The sequence below is a fragment of the Sceloporus undulatus genome, chromosome 7, assembly GCF_019175285.1.
Source record: "Sceloporus undulatus isolate JIND9_A2432 ecotype Alabama chromosome 7, SceUnd_v1.1, whole genome shotgun sequence".
NCBI lineage: Eukaryota > Metazoa > Chordata > Lepidosauria > Squamata > Phrynosomatidae > Sceloporus > Sceloporus undulatus.
Window position 1 is genome coordinate 7792848 of NC_056528.1, and position 22058 is coordinate 7814905.

Genomic DNA, 22058 nt, shown 5'->3' on the forward strand with positions numbered 1-22058 from the left:
TTATTACTATAGTCATCCTGCGGATGGCGGACTCCACCGAATTTTGCACTGAAGCCCTCAGGTTAACAACAGCAAAGAAAAAGTGTGTATATGTAGCTATAGGAGGAAATTAGGACCAAAAAATCTATTTAATTGTTCTTCTACTCCTCTCTTCCAAAGACAGAGCAGCAGCTCCTTCTTTCGCACCCCACTTGCCATCTTGTTTAGGAAGGAGACGCTTTAAGCATTAAGGAGACCGTCACAAAGAGGTGGCTCTCGCATATAAGCACAGTAAGAGGAATCCTGGTTGTCTATCTCTGGATAGTTTTTTGTGGGTTTTTCGGGCCCTGTGTCCATGTTCGAGAAGAGTTTCTTCCTGATGTTTCACCAGCAGCTGTGGCTGGCATCTTCAGAGAATGTATTCTCCGACGATGCCAGCCACAGATGCTGGCGAAACGTCAGGAAGAAACTCTTCTCAAACATGGCCACAGGGCCCGAAAAACCCACTGTGGATGCTGGCCATGAAAGCCTTCGACTATCTCTGGACACATTCCATCTTGTCAATATCTTTCCTGAACCGTGATGCCCAGAACTGGACACAGTACAGTTGGTCCTCCTTATCCATGGATTGTTTTATGCAAGCATCTATGACTTGATAATATTCAAAAAAGTATAAACTCCAAATAGCACACCTTGATTTTGCCATTTTATATAAGGGACGCCATTTTGCTCTGCTAATGGGATTTGAGCATCCATGGATTTTGGTATCCACAGGGGATCCTGGGACCAAACCCCAGCGGATACCAAGGGCCCACTGTATTCCAGGTGAGCTCTGACCAAAGCCGAATGGAGCGGTACTATGGCTTCCCTTGATCTGGTTACTATGCTTCTCTTGATGCAGCCTGGAATTGTATTCTTTAGATTGTAAGCCTGAGGGCAGGGAACCATCTAATTAAAAATAACTGTCATAAGCCAATCTGATAGTCTTTAGGGCTGAAGAGCAGGGTATAAATACCATAATAACAATAAAATAAATATTGGGATTATTGGCTGCCACATTGCATCGTGGATGCATTATTATCTTTTGGTCTAATAAATAAATAAATAATAAAGTTTTTAATTTTTATCCCGCTCCTTCCTCCGATCAGGGCGGCTTACAACATGGGTTAAAAACATCAATACAATAAAACGGATTAAAATACAGTCATATCAAAGCAAACCATACAATCAATACATACAATCTAATGAGATCCCTAGATTCATTTCACATCCACTGCTGTCACACCGGTTGTCACCCCTCCTATATTTGTATGCACCTTAAGGACCCGAACCGACAGGCCAAAATAAAGCTGCTTTGGGCCACTTTGGATGTATGCTGTTTAAATTATGCATGCATCCTAAGAGGCCAGAAGCTGCACCAAAGCCATGCTCCAATCCTAAGGACTGGAGCGCAGCTTTGGTGCAGCTTCTGGCCTCTTAAGATGCGTGTGTCATTTAAACACCATACTTCCAAAGTGACCCGAAGCAGCTTTATTTTGGCCTGTCTGTTCGGGCCCTAACTGTGCAAAAGAAGTCATAGCATATGCTTTGCAGACTTGACCTACTTCCTCAGATGCAGAGGAAAAGGCAAAGAGAGATCACTAGTTTTATATTTTTGATGCATGGGGCTGGACCGCCATTCTAGCACCGCATCCTGCAAGGGATGAAGCGATAGCAGAGGATGCATCCAGCAAATCTTGCCAGCCGTGCCAGCAGGGCACAGATTCCAGCTGCCTAAAGCAGTTTCCATGGCAATGGGCTTAGCGCCCACAGCGGGGCTTATAAAAAGCAGCCGCACAGACGCACAAACATCGCAAAACGCTGAAAGCCAGTGGGACAGAATCCTTGGCATGCCAGGCAGGAGAGGAAGGCAAGGACGACAAGAGCCCAACCTGACCTAGTGCGGTTGGAGAACAGTTTTTCTGTGAAGTCAAAGGCTTTCATGGCTGGCATCTATAGTTTTTTGTGGGTTTTTCAGGCTATGTGGCCAGGTTCTAGAAGCGTTTATTCCTGACGTTTCGCCAACATCTGTGGCTGGCATCTTCTCTTCGTCTATTTCTGAGATGAATCCACACTAACAGCCAACAGGTTGCAACCCAGCTCTTGGCCGTGGAAACGGAACCAAGTGCACGCTGAAGCACATCTTCTAGGAGGGAATGCCCATTTAAATATGTACATGGAGAGAAGACACATTTAATAGACATATTAAACTATTCATTTAAATAACGTTAAGGGGGCTTTTTTCCACAATGGAGATATAGAGTGCCAAGTGGCACAGCAGGATGCAAGTGTAGACAGCTGCCCGGTTTCACTCTGGAGTGCCCCAGATTTTCCTGGAAGCAAACAGGGAGTTTTTTAAATGCGCTTTAAGGAAAGGATGGTCCAGATTCAATGTCGCTATAAGTTGGAAATGATGTGAAGGCACACAACAACATCAACAACAATGAAGTTTGCACTTAGTTGTGGAAGGGAGAGGAGAGAAGCGGACAGAGTCTTGCCCTTCCTAAATTCAGGGCATGAAATCTCAGGGTTTCTTTGGTTAAAGGTTTTGTGTGTTCTTCTTCATGAACGATATCTGCCTTTTGTTGCCTGGCCACATTCTTCTGACCATGCTCTGATACGGTGCATCCTTACTTATCCTAGTTTTCATTTGTGAAATGTCGGAGGGCTTGTCGTTGTTCTTTCCAAGAGGTCTGCTAGCATGCTTCCATGCTTTTTAATATACTTGAAATTAGATTGCCTCTGAAGGGATATATATATATTGGGGACTTGCCTTGCTCTCTTGGTGTTGTTTGACCGGCTGGAAATAGACAGAATCATCCGTTCCGAACCTGTCTGGCTTTTCAATTAATCTCTGGTGGCAGAGATCTACAACCGCATTGTATTCCATTTGGCACATTTGCCGTATGCGAGAACACTCTTTCAGCTCTATTCCGCAGACATGGGCCCTTGATTGAATGCATGGTCTTTGGTTGGGACTAGCAATTGGATTTGGATGGAGGCCATGCACACTCATAGAAATTTGACACCGGTTTAACTCTCCTGGCTCTAGCCTAGGGAAATCTGGGATTTGTAGTTTTGAGAAGTACTGTATTTAGAACGGCATTCTAGAGAAGTCTTTCCTCGTAGGGCATGGTTTCCAGACCCTTCACCATTTTGGTGGCCCTCCTTTAGACATGCTCCGGTTTGTCAATATCTTTTTTGAATTGTGGTGCCCAGAACTGACCCAGTATTATTCCAGGTGAAGCCTGACCAAAGCAGAACAGAATGGCACTATTACTTCCCTTGATCTAGAGACTATATAGTGTGCCTGTGTCATACGCAGGCAAGCTATACGCGGCTTTCACATATGCTGAAAGCCATGCGAGAGCATATGGGGCGCAAGGGGCGGCACGTCCCATTCAGATGAATGGAGTGTGCACCCATGGCGCCCGTGCACCACCACACTGCCACATGCACAAGCCCCATTCACTTGAATGGGGCTTGAGCATTCACGGTATTTGGCTTACGCGGGGGTGTCCGGAATGGATCCACCGCGTAAGCCAAGGGCGGACTGTACTTCTCTTGATGCAGCCTAAAATCGCATTGGCCTTTTTAGCTGCCGCATCGCACTGTTGACTCATGTTCAGCTTGTGGTCTACTTGGACTCCTAGTTCCGTTAAGCCAGGTGTTCCCGATCCTATATCTATGCATTTCATTTTTCTGCCCTAAGTGCAGTACCTTACATTTCTCCGCACTGAAATTCATCTTGTTATCTTTGGCCCAGCTTTCTAATCTATTCAGGTCACCTAGAATTTTGATCCTGTCCTCTGGATATAACACCTATTTGCTATAGGCCATTGTATGCCGAAACATAGACGCGTTGCACTGACTTTTCCAAAACGGACCGTTTTGCGCCACTGAATTGTGTTTACTATGAACAGTTCCAGGTCTGAACTATGAATTAGAATACAGAGAAAACAAAATGGAAACAAAACGCTTGTTTGTTTTCAATAGCGCTTAATTAGCTTCAGCTGCGGCAGCTCCTTCCAAAAATAAGAATATATCATTATAACTTACTGATGGATTTGGAGCCAGACAATGTCGTTTCGGGTTTTTCTTAATTTATGTAGCTAGGAATAGGTGAGTCTTTTGGTTTTGTGTTCTATAACTGAGTAGAAATGCATTCAGTTCACGTTCTCTCTCTCTTTCTCTTTCCGTTTTGGAATGGTTTGCTGTTTTTGAAAGCAATCCATAGGAAAATGGTGTGTATATTTTCCTATACCATTTCCCCTAGATTGCAAAAAAAGGCAAAGAAAAGCCAGTGCTTCCTCTAACATATACCATTTTGTATGCTATGAAAGGTACCATACATTGATATCATATACATTTTTGTATGCATTTTCCTCCAGAGAGGTACTTCGTAGCTGTTGTGCTTCGGACAAGGAGAAAGAATACACTTTCCTCCCAACTTTCCTGATTTGACTCAACCTACAACTAGAGACGACAGACCAGATCACTTATAGCTCTTCCACACTGCAGAAATGAAGCAGTTTGAAACCACTTTCACGGTCATGGCTCCATCCTGTGGAATCCTGGGATTTGTAGTTTGGTGAGGTAGTCAGCCTGGTCTGTTAATGCACTCTGGGGCTCCATCAAACTACAAAGTCCCAAGAGTCTATGCATGAGAGACATGGCAGTTCAAGCCTTCATTCCCACTACCTTTTAAACCGGATCACAAATTGGTTTGAACCGGTTTAAATGTACCTGGTCTGCACTTGAACCAAATTTCTGAAGCAATTCGGAGAGGGGGGCCATGCACTAGATCCATTTAACCCGAATCTTTTTGACGCTGATTTTTTTCCATGTCTTTTTGGATAAATCAATTCTGTGCAAGTGCGAACCAAATGCGGACTGGAATCAATTTAAAGTTGCCCTTTGGCCGGCTGGAGCGGGTCCATTTTGAATCGATTCATTCGTGAATGTGAACCACAAGCGGGTTATTTTATTTTATTGTGCAGCAAGAAAATGCGATCGGGACAAATGTAGCATGAACCACACTCCGCTGCTGAACCGATCCATCGCTTCGGTTCACAAAGTGATTTATTTCCAAGTGGGAATGCGACCAAAGTGGTGTCAAGCTGCTTTATTTCTGCAATGTGGATACATAGCTAGTCAACGGTAAATAAATGTTGCTAGTTCATATCGGATGAACTGCCTCACAATGCATTCAGGGACAAAGAAACAATGGCTGAATGTTTTCAGAAATGGGGAGACGTGGGCATCCATGTCTTATGGCCTCAGTCCATTTCCCATTCTGATCCAAGGCGGAGGAAATACAAAACGTAACGCCAACCCCTTTATAGTTATATTCCTCGGAGCTTGATCCTCATAGTTGTGCCATGCAAACTCTCACTCTTGGCTCCTCTGCTGAGACTTACTGCTCACCGCTTGGAACATTTCAGCTGTATTACTTTTAATACACAAACACAGTCGCACAAAAATAAGCTGACCGAGAGAAAGCATTGGCTTCGGGCTATTTGCCAGCCTTGTAGAGACAAAGGCTGACTTTCTTGTTCTGCACTCAGAAAGGTTGGGGAAGGTATCAGGTACAGAGTCCAAATATAACTCAGTCCTGGAATGACCGTCCGAAAAAGCGTAAGGGAGACGGTTGTGCAATTTGCATTTTAATGTGAACCAACTTAATTTGCAATTGCCAAACGTGAGCACAAGCGGAATAATCTTTTGCCCTTTTTGCACGTTCCCTAATCTCTGATCAAAATCATAGAAACAACAACAACAACAACAACACAACTCCCCCCCCCCCAAAAAAAAACCCTAGTGACTCGTGAGTTGTGAAATCAAAGGCTTTCATGGCTGGCATCTTTTTGGGACCATGTGGCCATGTTCTAGAAGAGTTTATTCCTGACGTTTTGCTGGCATCTTTGGCTGGCATCTTCAGAGAAATTTATTACCAACCACCATTTTCAGGGGCAAATAGCAGCCGGGGCAGGATTTTAAAGAAGAAACGGGCATGGGGGGGATGTATTTTGGGCATGGAAGAACTTCTGGGCCGTGGTTTTGGAGCTCTTTTTCCTTCCTAACTCTCACTTGGCCAGTTTGAAATGCACACTCCCGCCCTATAAAGTGTGAATGACTTTAACAGGCAGCCTGGCCTCCCATTGTCTCCAAAGCAAATGAGAAGGTTTAAGAGCCTGTCCAGGAGGCCCCCGGGGAACTCCGCATTTGCAGCCTGGAAAGAATGGAATAATCAAATGAAAGGGGGATTCGCAAGCAATAAACAAAAAGTCCCAGGAGTCAGGCCTTGATTCCTTTAAAATAATAATAATAATAATAATAATAATAATAATAATAATAATAATAGAGTAGGTCCTTGGGGTTTGGTTCCAGGACCTCCCATGGATCCCCAAAATCTACGGATGCCCAGGTCTCATTAAATACAATGGCATAGTGGAATGGTATCCATTATATAACATGGCAAAATCATGGTTTGCTTTTTGGAAAATCCCTCCATATTTGTGGCTTTGATATTTGCGGATTTGATTAGTCACAGATTTGATTCATATGTTCTCTCTAGGAATATCTAGGTCCTCCAGTGCAACTCTGTGGTCAACTTTAACTAAACCTTGCACTGAAGGACCTAGAGATTCCTAAAGAGAACACTGCTAGATCTTTGTCGCTCCTCCATACTCTATGGTCAGTGTCTGTCGGACATTGACCACAGAGTTGCCCTGGAGGACCTAGAGATTCCTAAAGAGGTGTTCTCTCAGGTAAAAAAGTGGTATTTTTGTTATTTGCGGTTTTTCCATATTCTTGGGGGTCTTTTGCCCCTTACCCTAGCGAATATGGAGGGACAAATATATAAGTGTGTGTGTGTGTGTGTGTGTGTGTGTGTGTATTTGAGCTGTGGATGGTTGAATCCATGGATAAAGAATCCGTAAATATGGAAGGCCAGCTGTAATAAGCTACTCATATTGTTTCAAACTCCTCATTGTTCAGTTAACAAAGTTTGGTGTTTTTTCCCCCCTTACTTGCTTTCTTCTCTTTTCCTCTTTCTCCTTTCACTGCTTAGTAATGGACTCTTTCCAACCTGGGAGCAGAAAATCTCTTTGCAGCAACAAGGGCATGCAACCAGATGCGAGCATGATGGCTATCACTTCATTTCGTGTTTGCGTTGCCAACGTTATTTGGCCAATGTCTTCCTTGGCTGCTCTAGGATGCCAAGATGCAAAAGCAAAGGGGCAGGGGACAGGACTCCTAATTTTTTAATACTTGGATTAATTGCAAGAAACCTAATCAAAGGTTATGACTAAATGGCAGAGGGAGGGATGCGCTTTGGCAGGAGAAACCGAACGGTGTGTTGTAGGTTTCTAGACCTCAATGTGCGAGAAAAAACACACAGGGGGAAAAGGGAGATGAGGTAGAATGTACTGGATTTACAAAAGAGGTGGACAAGATGGGTCTCACCCCTTGCCAAAAATATCGTGCAACGTGTTTTGATTATATTTGGCAGACTTGCCAGTGATACAACCCATACCAGACACCTTGCAATTTTGCAAATCCAGCAACATTGCCTAGCTATCTGGACTTTTGCATGGAAACACTCCTGTTAGGAGTTAAGAGAGGCACATTGCAAGACTGAGTTGCATGTCCTCCTTATGGAAGCCCCCATTTCTCAATATGTGCATCCTATCATGCTTCGTTGCTTTTCCCCTTCTTCGCAGCTTGTCTCGCTCTTTCTCTGTCTCTCTGATCCTGTCCCAAATCCCTTTGTTCATTTCCCTTTCTATCCAGCTCACTTTACAACATTCTTCTCCAGCGCCACATTTCAAGCATCTGAGGTTTCCTTTCTCTCCATTCGCCTAGAGCCCGCGTTTGGGTTTTTGCGTCGAGCTGTAATCCATACATATGTTCCCGTAAATGAATTTTGTAGCATGGAATTTATGTCTCTTTCTAACAGCTGCTTCCTTTCTTACAAACGTCTCCTTCACTCTATCCATTATGTTCGTATCCAGATCTTCAGTCTTGTCCCAACAAAGGTAAATGGTGGTGGTGGGGGGAATATACTTCCGTTGTGTATGTTTAGTCTGCAACTAAACTTAGGTTGGGTTACAACAGAACATAGAAACTAGGATCGGACAGAGAAAGTCCCGATTAATTCCCTTGTCATCCCATTTTATTCGCTGCCATTAAAAGTCCCAGTATCTCTGTCCTTCTCACTCTTTCTCCTGTTGTCCTCAACTTACTTCCATTGCTGCAAACTGAGTTCAAAGTGCCAAAGTAGTTTGCAATGAATGAATTCAGCAGGAGGAGAGGGGGGGAAAATCCTACCCTTGCCAGTAGGCTCAGGCAAAAGCAAACTGCTGCAGTTTCTCCTATATTGGGTGTCCTTCCTCTTTTGTTGACTTGACCACACTCTGATGTTGATGTTGGCCACATGTCCTGATTTTCATCTGTGAAATGTTAAGAAGATGATGGGAGTTTTCCCGAAAATTTGCATAGAAAAGCATGGAGCTTTTCACACACTCAAAAGTGACGGGACTATAGTGAGGATGCTCCCGTCACTATCAGGAAATTGCATGAAGAGTATCAGGTGACATCACCACAAATGCACCATAAAGAGTAATTCTAGCACCGTGTTTCATTCACGGGCAAATTCCGTGAATAAAAAGCGGTGCTGGAATTACTCTTTCTTTGTGGAATGATGATGCAATTATGGCGACGTCATGCAACACTGTCTGATAATCTTTGTGCAATTGCATGCTAGTGCCAGGAGCATCCTGCTATGCTCCCGTCACTTTTGGCCATGTGAAAATGTCCTAAGTGTTTAAGAGGAGTTTGAAGGAAGAATATCATTGCTTCATTATCATAACGGATAATTTATTAATCATTCAGATCTGAGATTCAGATTCTAGTTATTAGGTCACTCAAAGGAGGAAGCGAGGAGGCATGTGTTTAGGGGTTCTTCTATCTTGTCTTCTCATTGGTTGCATGGCCCTGAGTAGAAGTGGCACACAATGGTCCAATCCAGGGAGTTAGTAAGGGCTGTTTGACAGTGGAACAAACTCCCTCGGAGTGTAGTGGAGTCTCCTTCCTTGGAAGTCTTTAAACAGAGGCTGGATGGCCACCTGTCGGGGATGATTCATTGAGAGTTCCTGCACGGCAGAATGGGGTTGGACTGGATGGCCCTTGCGGTCTCTTCCAACTCTATGAGTCTATGGTACAGAAGTAGTGGCTGTGGCTCCGGGGACATGCTGGCACAGTGTCAGCCCTGTTGGCTCATGCAGGCTGCCAATGTAGATGTGAACCAGTGTGTGTAGCTGCCACTATGGTCAATCTAGGGCTGGTTCCAGAGCATCATATTCGAACTGGTCCCAAACTTATGGCCAGTGCAGGCAGGGCCTGAGCATTGACATGATTGATATCTTGAATTATCTAAAGGGATGTCATGTAGGAGATGGAGTGAGCTTATTTTCTGCTGCTCCAGAACATGAACAATTGGGTTCAAATTGCCAGACAAGAGATTCCACCTAACCATTAGGATGGACTTTATTCCTATAAGAGACGTTCAGTGGTGGAACAGGTGGTGCTCTCTCCATCTTTGGAAGTCTTCAGACTTAGGTTGGGTGACCATCTTTCAAGAGTGCTATAGTTATGTATTCCTGTATGGCAGGGGTTTGGGCAAGATGGCCCTTGGGGCACCTTCCACCTCTACACTCCTAAGAAAAACTCATCCAAGTGTGCAGAATTCATCGACCACTGAATCATAGAATCATAGAGTTGGAAGAAACTGCAAGGGCCATCCAGTCCAACCCCCTGCCATGAAGGAACATGTGTTCCCTATGATTCGCCTTGAGTTTTTGAAAGCAGAGCTTAGAGGGCCATCTCTCGGGGGTCTTTTGGCTGAGAATGCTTGCATTGTCAGGGGATTGAACTCAATGTTTCTATGTCCCAAAGCCTCGGCACCTTCAGCCCGGTCAGGGAGGTTGCAGCCATCCCCCCGTGTCTTTTCCTATGGAAGACCTCCTTGCACCGTTGCAAAGCTTCATTCTCTACCCATCATCCTCATTGGCGGTTTCAGCTAGGATGCCAATAATAGAGGCAGCTCTGTGGAGCTCCAGGGGAGGGGAGGGTGGTGGCGGTGGGGGGAGCTGTGCGCGCCGAGGGACACAAAAGCACCCGCAGCTGTGTGTTTGCAAACAAGGCTGCTGAGCCGGGAGAGGGTCTGAAAGCAATAATTGTCTTTAATTAAAGGAGCTCAGAGCTCTCCCAGGCGGGGACAAAAAGCTGCGAAACAACTCCCGACTCTTGGCGCTGCCGCAGTTGGGTGTTTGCAGGGAGATGGGGAGTGGAGGTAGGCTCCCCTTCTCTTCCAGGGGGAGCAAGAGTGAATAAAGGCCCTCCTTTCAGGGCAGGAAAGGCCTCCCAGAGGGCAGCCCACCCTGGCTTTCAGGGAGGCGAGTCGGACGCTTGCTAAGCCAGCCTTTGGAGGCCTTTGCCTCTTTCTCATTCAGGCACGGCGACCCTAATTTCGTGCCTGAACTTGGGCAGCGGAGGAAACTCGGGAAGAGAACAGCCAGGCCTGTGGGTGTCCCACAAAGACTAGGGAGATGCTCTTTGTCCATGTATCCAGTTAGAGAATCCACTAGCATTGGGATTTGCCATTGTTCTTGGGATGTCATTTTCCATGACATGGAGAAGCAATGCATCATTTTAGCCATTCCTGTCCTGCTGTGAGAAAGTCTGCGAAAAAGCACATCATTTTCAAGACTATTCGCAATCTGGGATCTATTTTGCACAAAATTCACACGTGGGGTTTTTTTGCACCGAAAAGAGCTTTTTCTGCCCGGAAAAGAATTGTTATCCTTTGTTTTCTTTCTCCATTCATTTGGGAGAAAGGATTGATGACAAATCAATTCCTTCTCCTTGCTGAGAAATAACCAGTGAAGTATACTTAAGCATGTTGGGGTAGTGGAGCATGCATCTCCGCTCCTAACCGGAGACATATTTTTAATTATTGTTTAATGTATACAGTGCACCCTTTTTTTACACAGGGGAGCTGTTCTGGACCCCCCCCACACATAAACAAAAGGCATATGCTCGAGCCCCATTGAAAGTAATGGGGCTTGTGCATGTGGTGGTGGCGTGGTGGCGCGGTGGCGCAGCAGCATGCGCGCGCCTCATTCATTTTAATGGGACATGCCGCCCCTTGCACCCCATGCGCTCCTGTGTGGCTCCCTCATGGATTTCAGCATATGCTGAAAGCCGCATATAGTGCGTCTGCGTATAACGCAGGCGCACTGCACTTTGGAAAAAGCCGTATTGCTTTTAAAAAAATAATGCATAAGATTGCAGTGTGCATTTTGTAAATATCAAACAGTGTGTAGTGGTTTGAGCATTGGGCTAGGAATCTGGAGACCAGGGTTCGAATCCCGGCTCGGCCATGCAACCCACTGGGTGACCCTGGGCAAGTCACATCCTCTCAGCCTCAGGGCAAGGCAATAGCAAACCTCCTCTGGGGTCTCTTCCAACTCTAGAATTGTTGAATCATAAAGTCATAGAGTTGGAACAAACCCCAAGGGCCATCCAGTCCAAGGATGCTATGAGTTTTCACAGAGTGTCTCAACATTTCCAAAACACGTTTTCCAATTGTTTTTGAATATTCCCCTATCCCTAAAATAGAGCATTTCATCTGAATGCTGAATCGATACATAAGGTAAATCTCATTACCTTATGTATCTATTAGCCATCAGATTCAAGCAGATTCTAGCAAAGCACTTTCCTCCCCCTTCTGCCTTTGCCTTCAAAGTTTGTAGAAGTTTAAAAACTCTACCAACGATGGTAAGTGAACATTTTCTTTCCTCTTTGTTTCCTTCCATCTGGTTGAGTAGCTGACAGGCAAAAGCCTTGGAGCTTCAATATGCAACGCTTGCCTTCCACCACTGAGCTGTGGCCACTCCTCAACTGCAACGCGCTCAGAGACAGCTGTTTGCTGACTTTTCATTTTCGTCCCCAATTAATTGACATTATTCGGGCTTGCCTGATCTACAACCTTCTGGATCTAAACTGCCATTTGGGAGCAACCATTTTCCTGGCTTCCAAGCTTGGCTTGGCCAACTTTCCCCACTCAAGAGGGTGTCAGAAACATCCAAAGCATTTCGGGCAGCCGTCGTGCCTGAAAAGACTGACAAAACTCGGCGGTGACGCCAACTAGGCCCGGAAAGATGCCAGCTGGACGCCTCTGAACTCATGGCCACTAATAGTCCAGGTTCAGACTGCTTTTGGTTTCTGGCCATCTGCGTCAAAGGTTTTCCCCTTTGGTTATTTGGGAGGCACTTTGGCGACAACAGAAAGGACTTCTCCTTTGGCTGCTTCTGATTTTTCGCATTCCTTCTTCCTCTCCTCCCTAAAATACAATTTTGTTCATCAATTTATGAACGACTATATATTAAAATTTATCTTCCTCACCCTATAATCAAAAAGATCTCAGGCTGGCCTGAACCATTTAAATCAATAAAGTTGGACTCTGTATAACGTGAGCTCGTATTACATAGTTTTAGTTATATGCCATTACTTGCCGGGAGATTAAGCACGAACATTCATAAGCGCAATGGTATAGCAATGGGGTGGAGGCAGAATGAAGACATTGCCCATCCAAAAAAAGAATTCTGACCGTCCATTAAATTTCCCTTCAGTCTCCAAACTGGAGAAAATGAGACACTGAAAATTGTTCACCCCTCTTTGGAAAAGACAATGATGTCGGGCAAAGTGGAAGGCTATAGGAAAAGAGGAACACTGCATTAGAGGTCTGTAGACTCAGGCTGAATGTTCCAGTTCTAGAGTTGCGCCAACATCCTCTTGTTATCTAGAGTGCAACACCAGGCACCCTTTTGCACATGGGTCCTGCTGTGCCACCTACGCACCATTTGAGACTGAAAATGAAGTGCCCAGCCTCGATCAAATATGGTTGGGCACCATATTTTGATCTCAGAGGAAGTGATGCTTGGTGGCGACCACCGTGCCAGGCAATGCAGTGAGATGCATTGTAAATAGCCACCTGGCGTTGAAATGTCTTAAGGGTGTTATAGAGTGGTTTTGGTGCTGAATGGACCAAACAGAATCTGGGCTGTTTGCACCAGGACTGGGGATTGAGCATGCACTAAGAGGATGGGGAACTGATGATCTATACCCCCTTCAACCATGTTTTTAAAAGTTACCTTTTGCTCTGGATCTTCCCCGAAGATTTGGAACCCTCCGTTGCAAGACCAAGAAGCTGTTTCCAACATGTCACCCTGCTGGCGTGAGTTGTCTACCCCAGGTCAGAATAAAGTGCCTAGGCATGGGATCGACGCTAGGCACCTTGTTCTGATTTCACAGCACATGACTCATTGCAGCATCGGTGGCAATATCCAGCACAGTGAGACATGTATGAAAACAGCTACTTGGCATCACAAAGGAGGGCCCCAAATGACAAGGGAAGGGTGAGCAAAATGGTGAAGGGTCTGGAAACCATACCTTATTGGAAAAGACTTAGGGAGCTGGGTATGTTTAGCCTGGAGAAGAGACTGATATGATAAGCCTGTTTAATTATTTGAAGGGGTCTTACATTGAGGATGGAGCAAGCTTGTTTTCTGCTGCTCCAGAGACTAGAATATGGAACAATGGATGCAATCTAGAGGAAAAGAGATTCCACCTTAACATTAGGAGGAACCTCCTGACAGTAAGAGCTGTTCGATAGTGGAAGAGGCTGTCTTGGAGAATAGTGGAGTGTCCTTCTTTGGAGGTCTTTAAACAGAGGCTGGATGGCCATCTGTTGGGGAGGCTTTGATTGAGAGTTCCTGCATGGCAGAATGAGGTTGGCCTGGATGGCCCTTGTGGTCTCTTCCAAGTCTAGGATTCTATACTCTGGGATGCTCCTGGAGTATTGTGTCTGGCCTTTAACATTGCAGGCATCTCAGTTTGTTTAGCAACTGAAGAAGGTGTGAAGAGGAAACATTTTGCTCTTTTTATGTCTTCAGATTCTGCCTGTTAATCACTTCTTTTTATATCTACATGTATATAGCCCTGCTGTTTTAGCTCTGCCTAAAGCTTCAACAGCATGGCCATTTTCCAAACCCTCCCTCTACCAAGAATTCCATCGCTCTGCACTTTTTTCCCCCACTGCTCTGCCATAAGCTGCCATTAGCATAAGCGCTATTAATTCCTTTGATGTCACTTTTACATTTGATTCCTCCCAAACTGTTCATAGCACCAGGGCGGGTCTGACACATATAGGCTGATGAGAATGTGACATCTGCATTCCTTCTGATACATCACATCTGCTTTAGAGACGAAGGAGAATTACATTCGGGTCGCACCTCGAAACAAATTTACTGGACGAGACCTTTCTGAATCAATGGGAAAACTGGAACACCGTCGTCTTTCAGTATTTGCATTTCTCTGGATTGTGTAAGGCTGAACTCTGAACCCAAAATGTGCATATTAGGGCAAACAGAGGTGCACATGAAGGAAAGATGCAAAGAAATATTAGTGATGTACAATGCACAATAACAGGGAGAAATATGCAAAGAGGCTTCTGCATGTTTGCATATTTCCCCTTAATATTGTGAAGTCACAAATGCATATACACTCGTCCGTCCATATTTGCTGTGCTTAGGGGCACAGGAAAAACCACAAATAACAAAAGCACTATGTTTTTACCTCCAAGAACACCTCTCTAGGAATAGTATTGAACCGGAGGAGCTACAAATGCCGAGAGGAGTGTTCTCTCTAGGAATCTCTGTCATGTTACAGAGCAGCCAAGAAGGGCGCTCTGCTGCTGCTGCCGCCGGTTGCTGCGTCCGTGAACCGCAGCGGCCAAACTGTGCAGTTCCCGGACGCAGCCGAAAAGAAGTGCCAAAATGGCGCTTCTATCTGCGCCCCAGAAGTGGCGCTGCGAGGCGCTAGTCGTGCACTCGCAGTGTCACTTCCGCCGCACGACATCTGGACACTACATGTCCATGACATCAAAATGGCGACCCCCGTGTGGAACGGGCACCGCCATTTTGTATGGACTCAGTCCTTACTAGGGTTAGGGGCATCCGGAAGTGACGCCCCTTTCTAACCCTAGTACGGACCCAGTCCGTACTATAGGCCCATCTGTAACGGGCCTCTAGCTCCTTTTGGTTAAGGTTGACTAGACAATTGTGCTGGAGGATTTAGATATTCCTAGAGAGAACATATTAATAAAATCCGTGAATAATCAAATCCACCAAAGTCAAAGCTGCAAATGTGGAGGGACCATAAGAGAGATGCAGACAAAAGATTCATACGAATTTCCGAATGGAACAACACTAATACCTCCACACCAGCCAACATTTGGTAGACGAAAACTGGGACATGGATGGCCAAGTGATATCAGAATATGGTTGAGATGGCAAAAGCTATTAATGAGAATGAACATACAAGCTAAGAGAGGATGCCGCAGTTTACTTTTGCCTGAATTTACTGGGAAGGACAAGACTATGTCCCTGCCTCTCTTCTTCCGCTCCATTCAATCGATTGAATGCAAACTATTTCTGCACTTTGAAGGCCCAAACCAAAAGAAATTACAAAGAGGAGGATGTTTAGTCATAATATAAGCCTTGGGCTTTTTTAAAAGTATGGGACAAGGGCATTTTGAAGTGTTTTTTAAAATACAACATTGAGGTGGCATCTGGCACAGGGCATCCATCACCCCCATACCATGGGTAGTTGCCTGCTCTCTTTGCCACCTAGCAGCCATGGCTGTTTGGGATTTCAGAACGGGGTCTTTCGCCTACAGTTTCTTGGGGATGCTAGGGATTTGACTGGAGGCCTTTTGCATCTGTTTTACCACCGAGCTGCCTCCGATTTGTTCAAAAATGTCAAAAGGCTGAGCAGTAACATCTTGCTGAGGTCTCTGTTAGCCATGCTTGGCTTGGCCTGGCTGCCAAAATTTTTCAAGGCAGGTAAATATTTTATGGTGGTCAGGAAGCTCCCGTCAACCCTCTGCATGACCACAGGAGAAGATCATTTGCCCCAGAAGGAAGGGTGTTACACTGCGGCTGGAGGTATGTGGAGACTCCGGTTGAAGGCCATTCAGGAAACCCAGTTCATTGCTCCCCTTAGACAATGTGGTCAGCTGAGTTACAAGGCAAAAGACTTGCATCATCCAAACAGGAACCAGATTGTTCCATCAGCTGAGTTGACTGAAGGAGTAGGGTGAAGGATAAGATAGGGGAACTTATTGCACGGGGCTTGTAGAACGGGACCAGAGCGGAACGAAAGGGGGCGGGAAGGGAACAGAATGGGGAAAGTACACATATTACCACACAGGAGGACACCGCTGATGCCGCTGGAAGTCCCCAATCCATTCCCCATCCGCCCCACAGCAGCTGATTTTCAAGAACGATTCTTGAACAGTTCTTTGAAATCAGCTGCTGTGGGATGGATGGGGAGTTCCGGTGGCATCGATGGCGTCCTCCTATGTGGTAATATGTGTTCTTTCCCCATTCCGTTCCATTCCTGCCCCCTTTCGTTCCGCTCTGGTCCCATTCTACAAGCCCCGTGTGATAAACGTAAGGGTGAAGGATGGGGTGCATGGACCTCATGGGAGTCCCCACAACCATATCTGTGCCCCCTCAGATCGCCCCCAGAGTCCAAAAATTATTTTGGGGGGAAAAATACATTGACCCGTAGTGCCTTGAAATGTTCTCTGGGGGATGCAAGGGGCAATTATGCCATAATTTGGTCCCTCTGGGTCATTCAAGATCCAGGAGAGATCTATTCCTGTCTTTTATAACAGCTTAAAGGTAAAGGTAAAGGTAGTCCCTTGACATGAATGTCTAGTTGCAACCGAACATAGGGGGTGGTGCTCATCTCCATTGCAAAGCCATCATTGTCCGAAGAGCCAACATTGTTGGAAGATGAATCCAGTGGTCGTGTGGTCAGCATGACTCCACCAAATGCTATTACCTTCCCAGCAAAGTGGTACCTATTTATCTACCTGGATGGTGCTCGCCCCATCATGCAGCACTTGGGCCTCAAACTGCCAACCGTCCGATCTTCTACCGCATCCCTGTATAATATGAGACTAAAATATCTAGAGGGTCCAAAACATTCCCAGTCGCCAAAAAATGTGGAAAAGGATAGCTCATGTCTCACAGTGTCTCACTCAAAGCAGAGCCTAGCGCCAGCGCATACAGAAAAGACTAGAGCAAATATGAGATGGTCAGCAACTATGAGCCAAGCATGAGTTTCCCCTGAAAGGGAGCTGCCTCACCAGTGCCCACTTCTGGCCATTCCAGCTATAACATGAAACAGAAAGAAAGACGTGGTACAGGGATCTATTTTCAGGACTATATCAGCATTATCAGCATTGATTCTTCCCTTCTGGTGAGAAGTAAAACAAGGACCATTCTTCCTTCCTTAATAACAACTTCACTGGCCGACTAATTCCCCAACAATTTTCTATCTGAACACACCAATAATAAAAGCCAAGGCAAGAGAGGCAACGTCGCCCAAGATTACAATATAAATGGAATGGTTATTGGACCATTTCTTGAATGTGGTCCAAATCTGGCGTTCTCGGCCACCTGGGAAAAACCAATGGGAAGAAAAACAGTGCTTGGAAAGTTCCTGCAACAACCTTTGTTGTTGCTGTTGTTTTTGGCATAGCAAAAAAGCACAACTATGTCAACTCTGGGCAGCTTTAAAAGCTGCACCTTTGGAATACAGGACTTCCAATTCAAGCCGAGTGGTTGTAATAAAGCAATACGACAGAGTTCCCCTTCCTCCCACTCCAAGCTCCAGCATCTCAGGAACCAAACAGATCCGCATGAAAGTCACTTACCTTTGCAGACTGTCCCGTTCTCCACCGATTCGTAACCCGGCTTGCACATGCAGCGCCCAATGGGCACCAGCCATTCCCCATCTCCATTGCAGTACAATTTGATGGGTACATCCACCTCTTCGGCATTGGGAATGCAAGTGCCCCTGGCGGCAACCAACGAAGTGCTCTCAGCTCCAGAGAGTGTCTCCTGGAAAATGGCTCCATTCTGGATGATGCGTGGGCACTTGCGGTAGAAGACGCGGACGGCGATCAAGGACATGCAACCTCCGTAGTCCTGGAAGGCCAGGTAAAACCCATTCTTGGAGACAGGTCCAAAGCTACGCACCTCGGTGTTGATTTTCATCACCCGTCCCCCAAGGTCTACCTGGGAGAAGCTCTCGTCAGCAGCAATGGTGTCGACTTTCATCCAAGGGTTCTCCATCCAGGTGGGAAATGTCTTGGTAGCAGCGTCGTAGTCGGACTCGTAATAGTAAAGGTTGAAGGTCTCCTTACAAGATCCAGGAACGTTAGGGATGCTGCTGCAGTCCCTTACGGAAAACTTCATCTCCACATGGATGCGGTGAGCCCCCCTCCGGCGAATGTATTTGGTCCTCAGCCAGTTGTTCTGGCTGGATTCAAAGACATTGCAAACCTGGTAAGTCCGGATCGTGTTCATGTTCTCATCGTAGCCACTCACTTCTTCCCACTGTGGAAAGGAGAGGGGGAAAAGTCATAACTTGGCATATATAGCAAGGGGACATTGCACCAGGGCTCCAAGTCAAAGCTTGCTAGTTGCAAGCCCTCTTTTAGCAGTAGAAGCCATGAAAGGCTAAGTCGGCCTCCTCTCTGCTTTCTTTCTCTGCTGCCAGGTAAAGACCTTTCAACTGAAAAAGGATTTTGGCTATTACAGGCTGAGGCCCTCTTATCCGATATGCTTGGCAAGAGAAGTGTTTTGGGATTCATAATTTTTCAGGTTTTGGAATATTTGGATATACATCATGAGATAGCTTGGAGATGTGACTCAAGTCTAAACATGAAATTCATTTACGTTTCGTATATAAATGGTCTGATGGTAATTTTATACACAATATTTTTAATACGTTTGTGCACAAAATGAAGTTTGTGTGCCATCAGAAAGCAAAGCTGTCACTGTCTCAGCAATGTTGGATTTTGGCATTTCAGACAAGATAGACTCCACCTATACCTGGTTGCTGCAGGAGGGTATTTCAATGGGAACAAGCTGTACTGTTATTGTATTGCTATTTTAACGCTGTTTTAACTTGGCACTTACATAATGGTTCTTTCACTTGTGTTTCAGATTGTGTTTTAGCTGTACTTTGCTTTAAGCTATGCCAGGGTGGACAACTGTGGAAGGCTAGGGCATCGCATTAACCCCTGGAATATTTTCACCACACCACCAGCTTCTGCAAAAAATAAATAAATCCCCCCCCCAAAATAAATTCCCCCAAATTTTCCATGTTATTGGACCTTCCTGAGTCATTTTAGTCCCATAGGTGGAATGTGGAGTGCATTTAATAATAGATTTGCTTAGTGAAAGCAGAACGGCTTCCCAACCCTGGTGAATACCTTTTCCAAGCCTGCCTCTCTAAAAGGCTAATTCCTCTCCGTATCCCCTTGCGGCACCAGAGGCAATATTAGTCTACCTTACCAGGGTTTACCTTTCCCATTTGAAAATGCTTTGCTCCCTAGAGCCATTTGTCCTCAGGTGAGTTGCCCAGCGGCAGTAGACCTGAGCTATGCACAAAAAGCCCCAGTGGGCACGATAAGAGGTCTGAGCCTAATGATGCCCACAGGCATCTTGACAGATAAAAAGAAATGGCGAGTGAGGTAGGAAGGGTCCCTTCAGATCATGCTGGATAGTGAAAGATCCCACTGGGATCAACCTGTGCTTCTTCTTATCATCTTCTGAGGGATAGCCTGAGCCTGGTAAAGAACTAGCTGTGATCAAAGTGGATTGGCACCCAAAGCAGCAACCGCTATTGCTAGGGGTGGCTTCTGCCTGCAATGTAGTGCCTATATCTGTCTCGCTGGAATTAAGCTGAGGAGATGCCACACCCTTTTAAACCACAATTTGGAAACATTACAAACGGGGGGGCTTGCAACTTCCACCATTCATCTTCCCATTGTAAGCCCCATGAAACCAATAGTACTTGTGACGTCTATTAGATGAGAGATGGAAGAGCAAGGAGAAAGCGACATGATGGGCAGACTCTTATTTTTTCAACTCCTAGTTTTCTTGGTAAGATTTGTTCAGAAGGAGAGGGCTGCCTTTGCCTTCCTCTGAGGCTGAGACAGTGTGACTTGCCTAAGGTCACCCAGCGGTTTTCCACGGCTCAGCAGGAATTCGAACCCTGGTCCCCTAGAATCTAAGTCCGATACGTAAACAACTGTACCGCATTGGCTCTTGGGATGCAATTACTAATCCTAACAATACCACCAACTTGGGATTTGTTATTTGTTGTGGCACCGGAGCTCTAAATATATTACCAAACTACAACTCCCAGAATTCCATAGCATTGAGCCACAGCAGTTAAAGCAGCATTATTTCTGCAATGCCTTGGTGAAGTCTTTATGTCTTCCCAAGCAAGTGAAAAACAGCTCTCTAATGCTTTCAGATTCCCACCCTTTCACTTTGGGTTCGTTTTGGATTCTCCCCATTGCGCTGTTTTCCTTTCTTGCTCCTGGCTCCGTTATGTTCTGTGGTTTTGGTCTAATCCCTGTTTATTGTTTTGAATTTTATGTTTTTACACCACCAAGAGAACGCTGGTGATTGGGTGGTCCAAATGTGCACTCCATCAATACTCTTATACTACAACGCAGATACACGCGACTAATTTAAAATGTCTGGGTGGCTGCTTTCCTGCTATATAAATCCACGATCTTGATCACAGCCTTTCCAGACTCAATGGGTGACCGAATGGGATTAGAATGTTTTGGATCCAATCTGTTCATTGTCAATTTCTCCCAGTTTTGGATATCTGCATTTTTTTTGTTGTTCTGCAATGCAAACTTGATACCTTCCATATGTACTCGACTATAAGTCCACCTCGTGTATAAGTCGAGGGCAGTTTTGGGGCCAAAATTATGGATTTTGATATGTCAAGGGTAAAACTTAGGGGCATGCAACAAAGGACCTAAATGATGAAGCAAAGGAAAACAATAACAATGACCCTACAAAATGATGGGAAGCATAACTGTTTCTGCTCACACTAAATGCTGGATGGAAGAGGGAGGTCAGTGCTTCTAGGATAGACTTCACTCTTGCCTTTTATCAAGGGATGGTTTCCTTTTTAATAAGAGTTAAAGTATAATATTTACATTATACTTACTCCAAATCTGCATTGCAGAAATAATTCAGCTTTGACACCACTTCAAATGCAATGCTTCGGTTTCTATGGGATTTTTGGTTCCATAGTTTTGTGACAAGAGGCTTCTATCAGAACAGAACGCGGAGAAACAGAATGGTTCCCAACTGGGAAAGGGGTCAGACAAGGCCGCATCTTATCACCCTATTTATCCAACTTATATGCCAAACATATTGTAAGGCTTGGACACGGTAGGAAGAGGAGTGAAAATAGGAGGAAGGAATATCCACAATCTGACCTATGCTCAAAGAGTTGGAAGAGACCTCAAGGGCCAACAATTCCAACTCCGTTCCATGCACAAATATACAACCAAAGCACTCCCGACAGATGACCATCCAGCCTCTGCTTAATAACCTCCAGAGGAGGAGACTTTACCACTTTAAGGGCAAGTGGAGATGTGCGGTTACCTTGCGCCAATCGTTCATGTAGTTTGAATCTATTGTTCTATGCCTTAAAGTCTCCAGAGCAGCAGAAAAAAAGCTTGGTCCGTCCTCAATATGACACCCCTTCAAATACTTAAACAGGGCCATCATGTCACATCTTAATCTTCTCTTCTCCAAGCTAAACACATCTGGCTCCCTAAGTCACTTATAGAATTTTATGGTTTCCAGACCTTCCACCATTTTGGTCGCCTTCCTCTGGACACGCTGCAAAGCGCTATGTAAAGCCTTTGGCGCTATACTACTACTGCTACTACTACTACTACTAATAATAATAATAATAATATAAATGCCCTCAAAGTGCACAGTCCAATATACTTTTAAAAAGAAGGAAGGAAGGAAGGAAGGAAGGAAGGAAGGAAGGAAGGAAGGAAGGAAGGAAGG

General features: G+C 45.3%; 1 protein-coding gene across 7 annotated transcripts in view; it reads right to left on the reverse strand.

Annotated features, from left to right (window-relative positions):
- Positions 1-22058, reverse strand: part of EPHB2 (EPH receptor B2) — a 106004-nt gene that overhangs the window by 54424 nt on the left and 29522 nt on the right. For 6 of the 7 annotated variants that reach the window (XM_042479625.1, XM_042479624.1, XM_042479623.1 and 3 more), the window contains exon 3: positions 17870-18554. In XM_042479625.1, the coding sequence (XP_042335559.1) occupies positions 17870-18554 (685 nt within the window). The remainder of the gene's footprint in view (positions 1-17869; positions 18555-22058) is intronic. The other variant, XM_042479626.1, reaches the window with a different exon arrangement.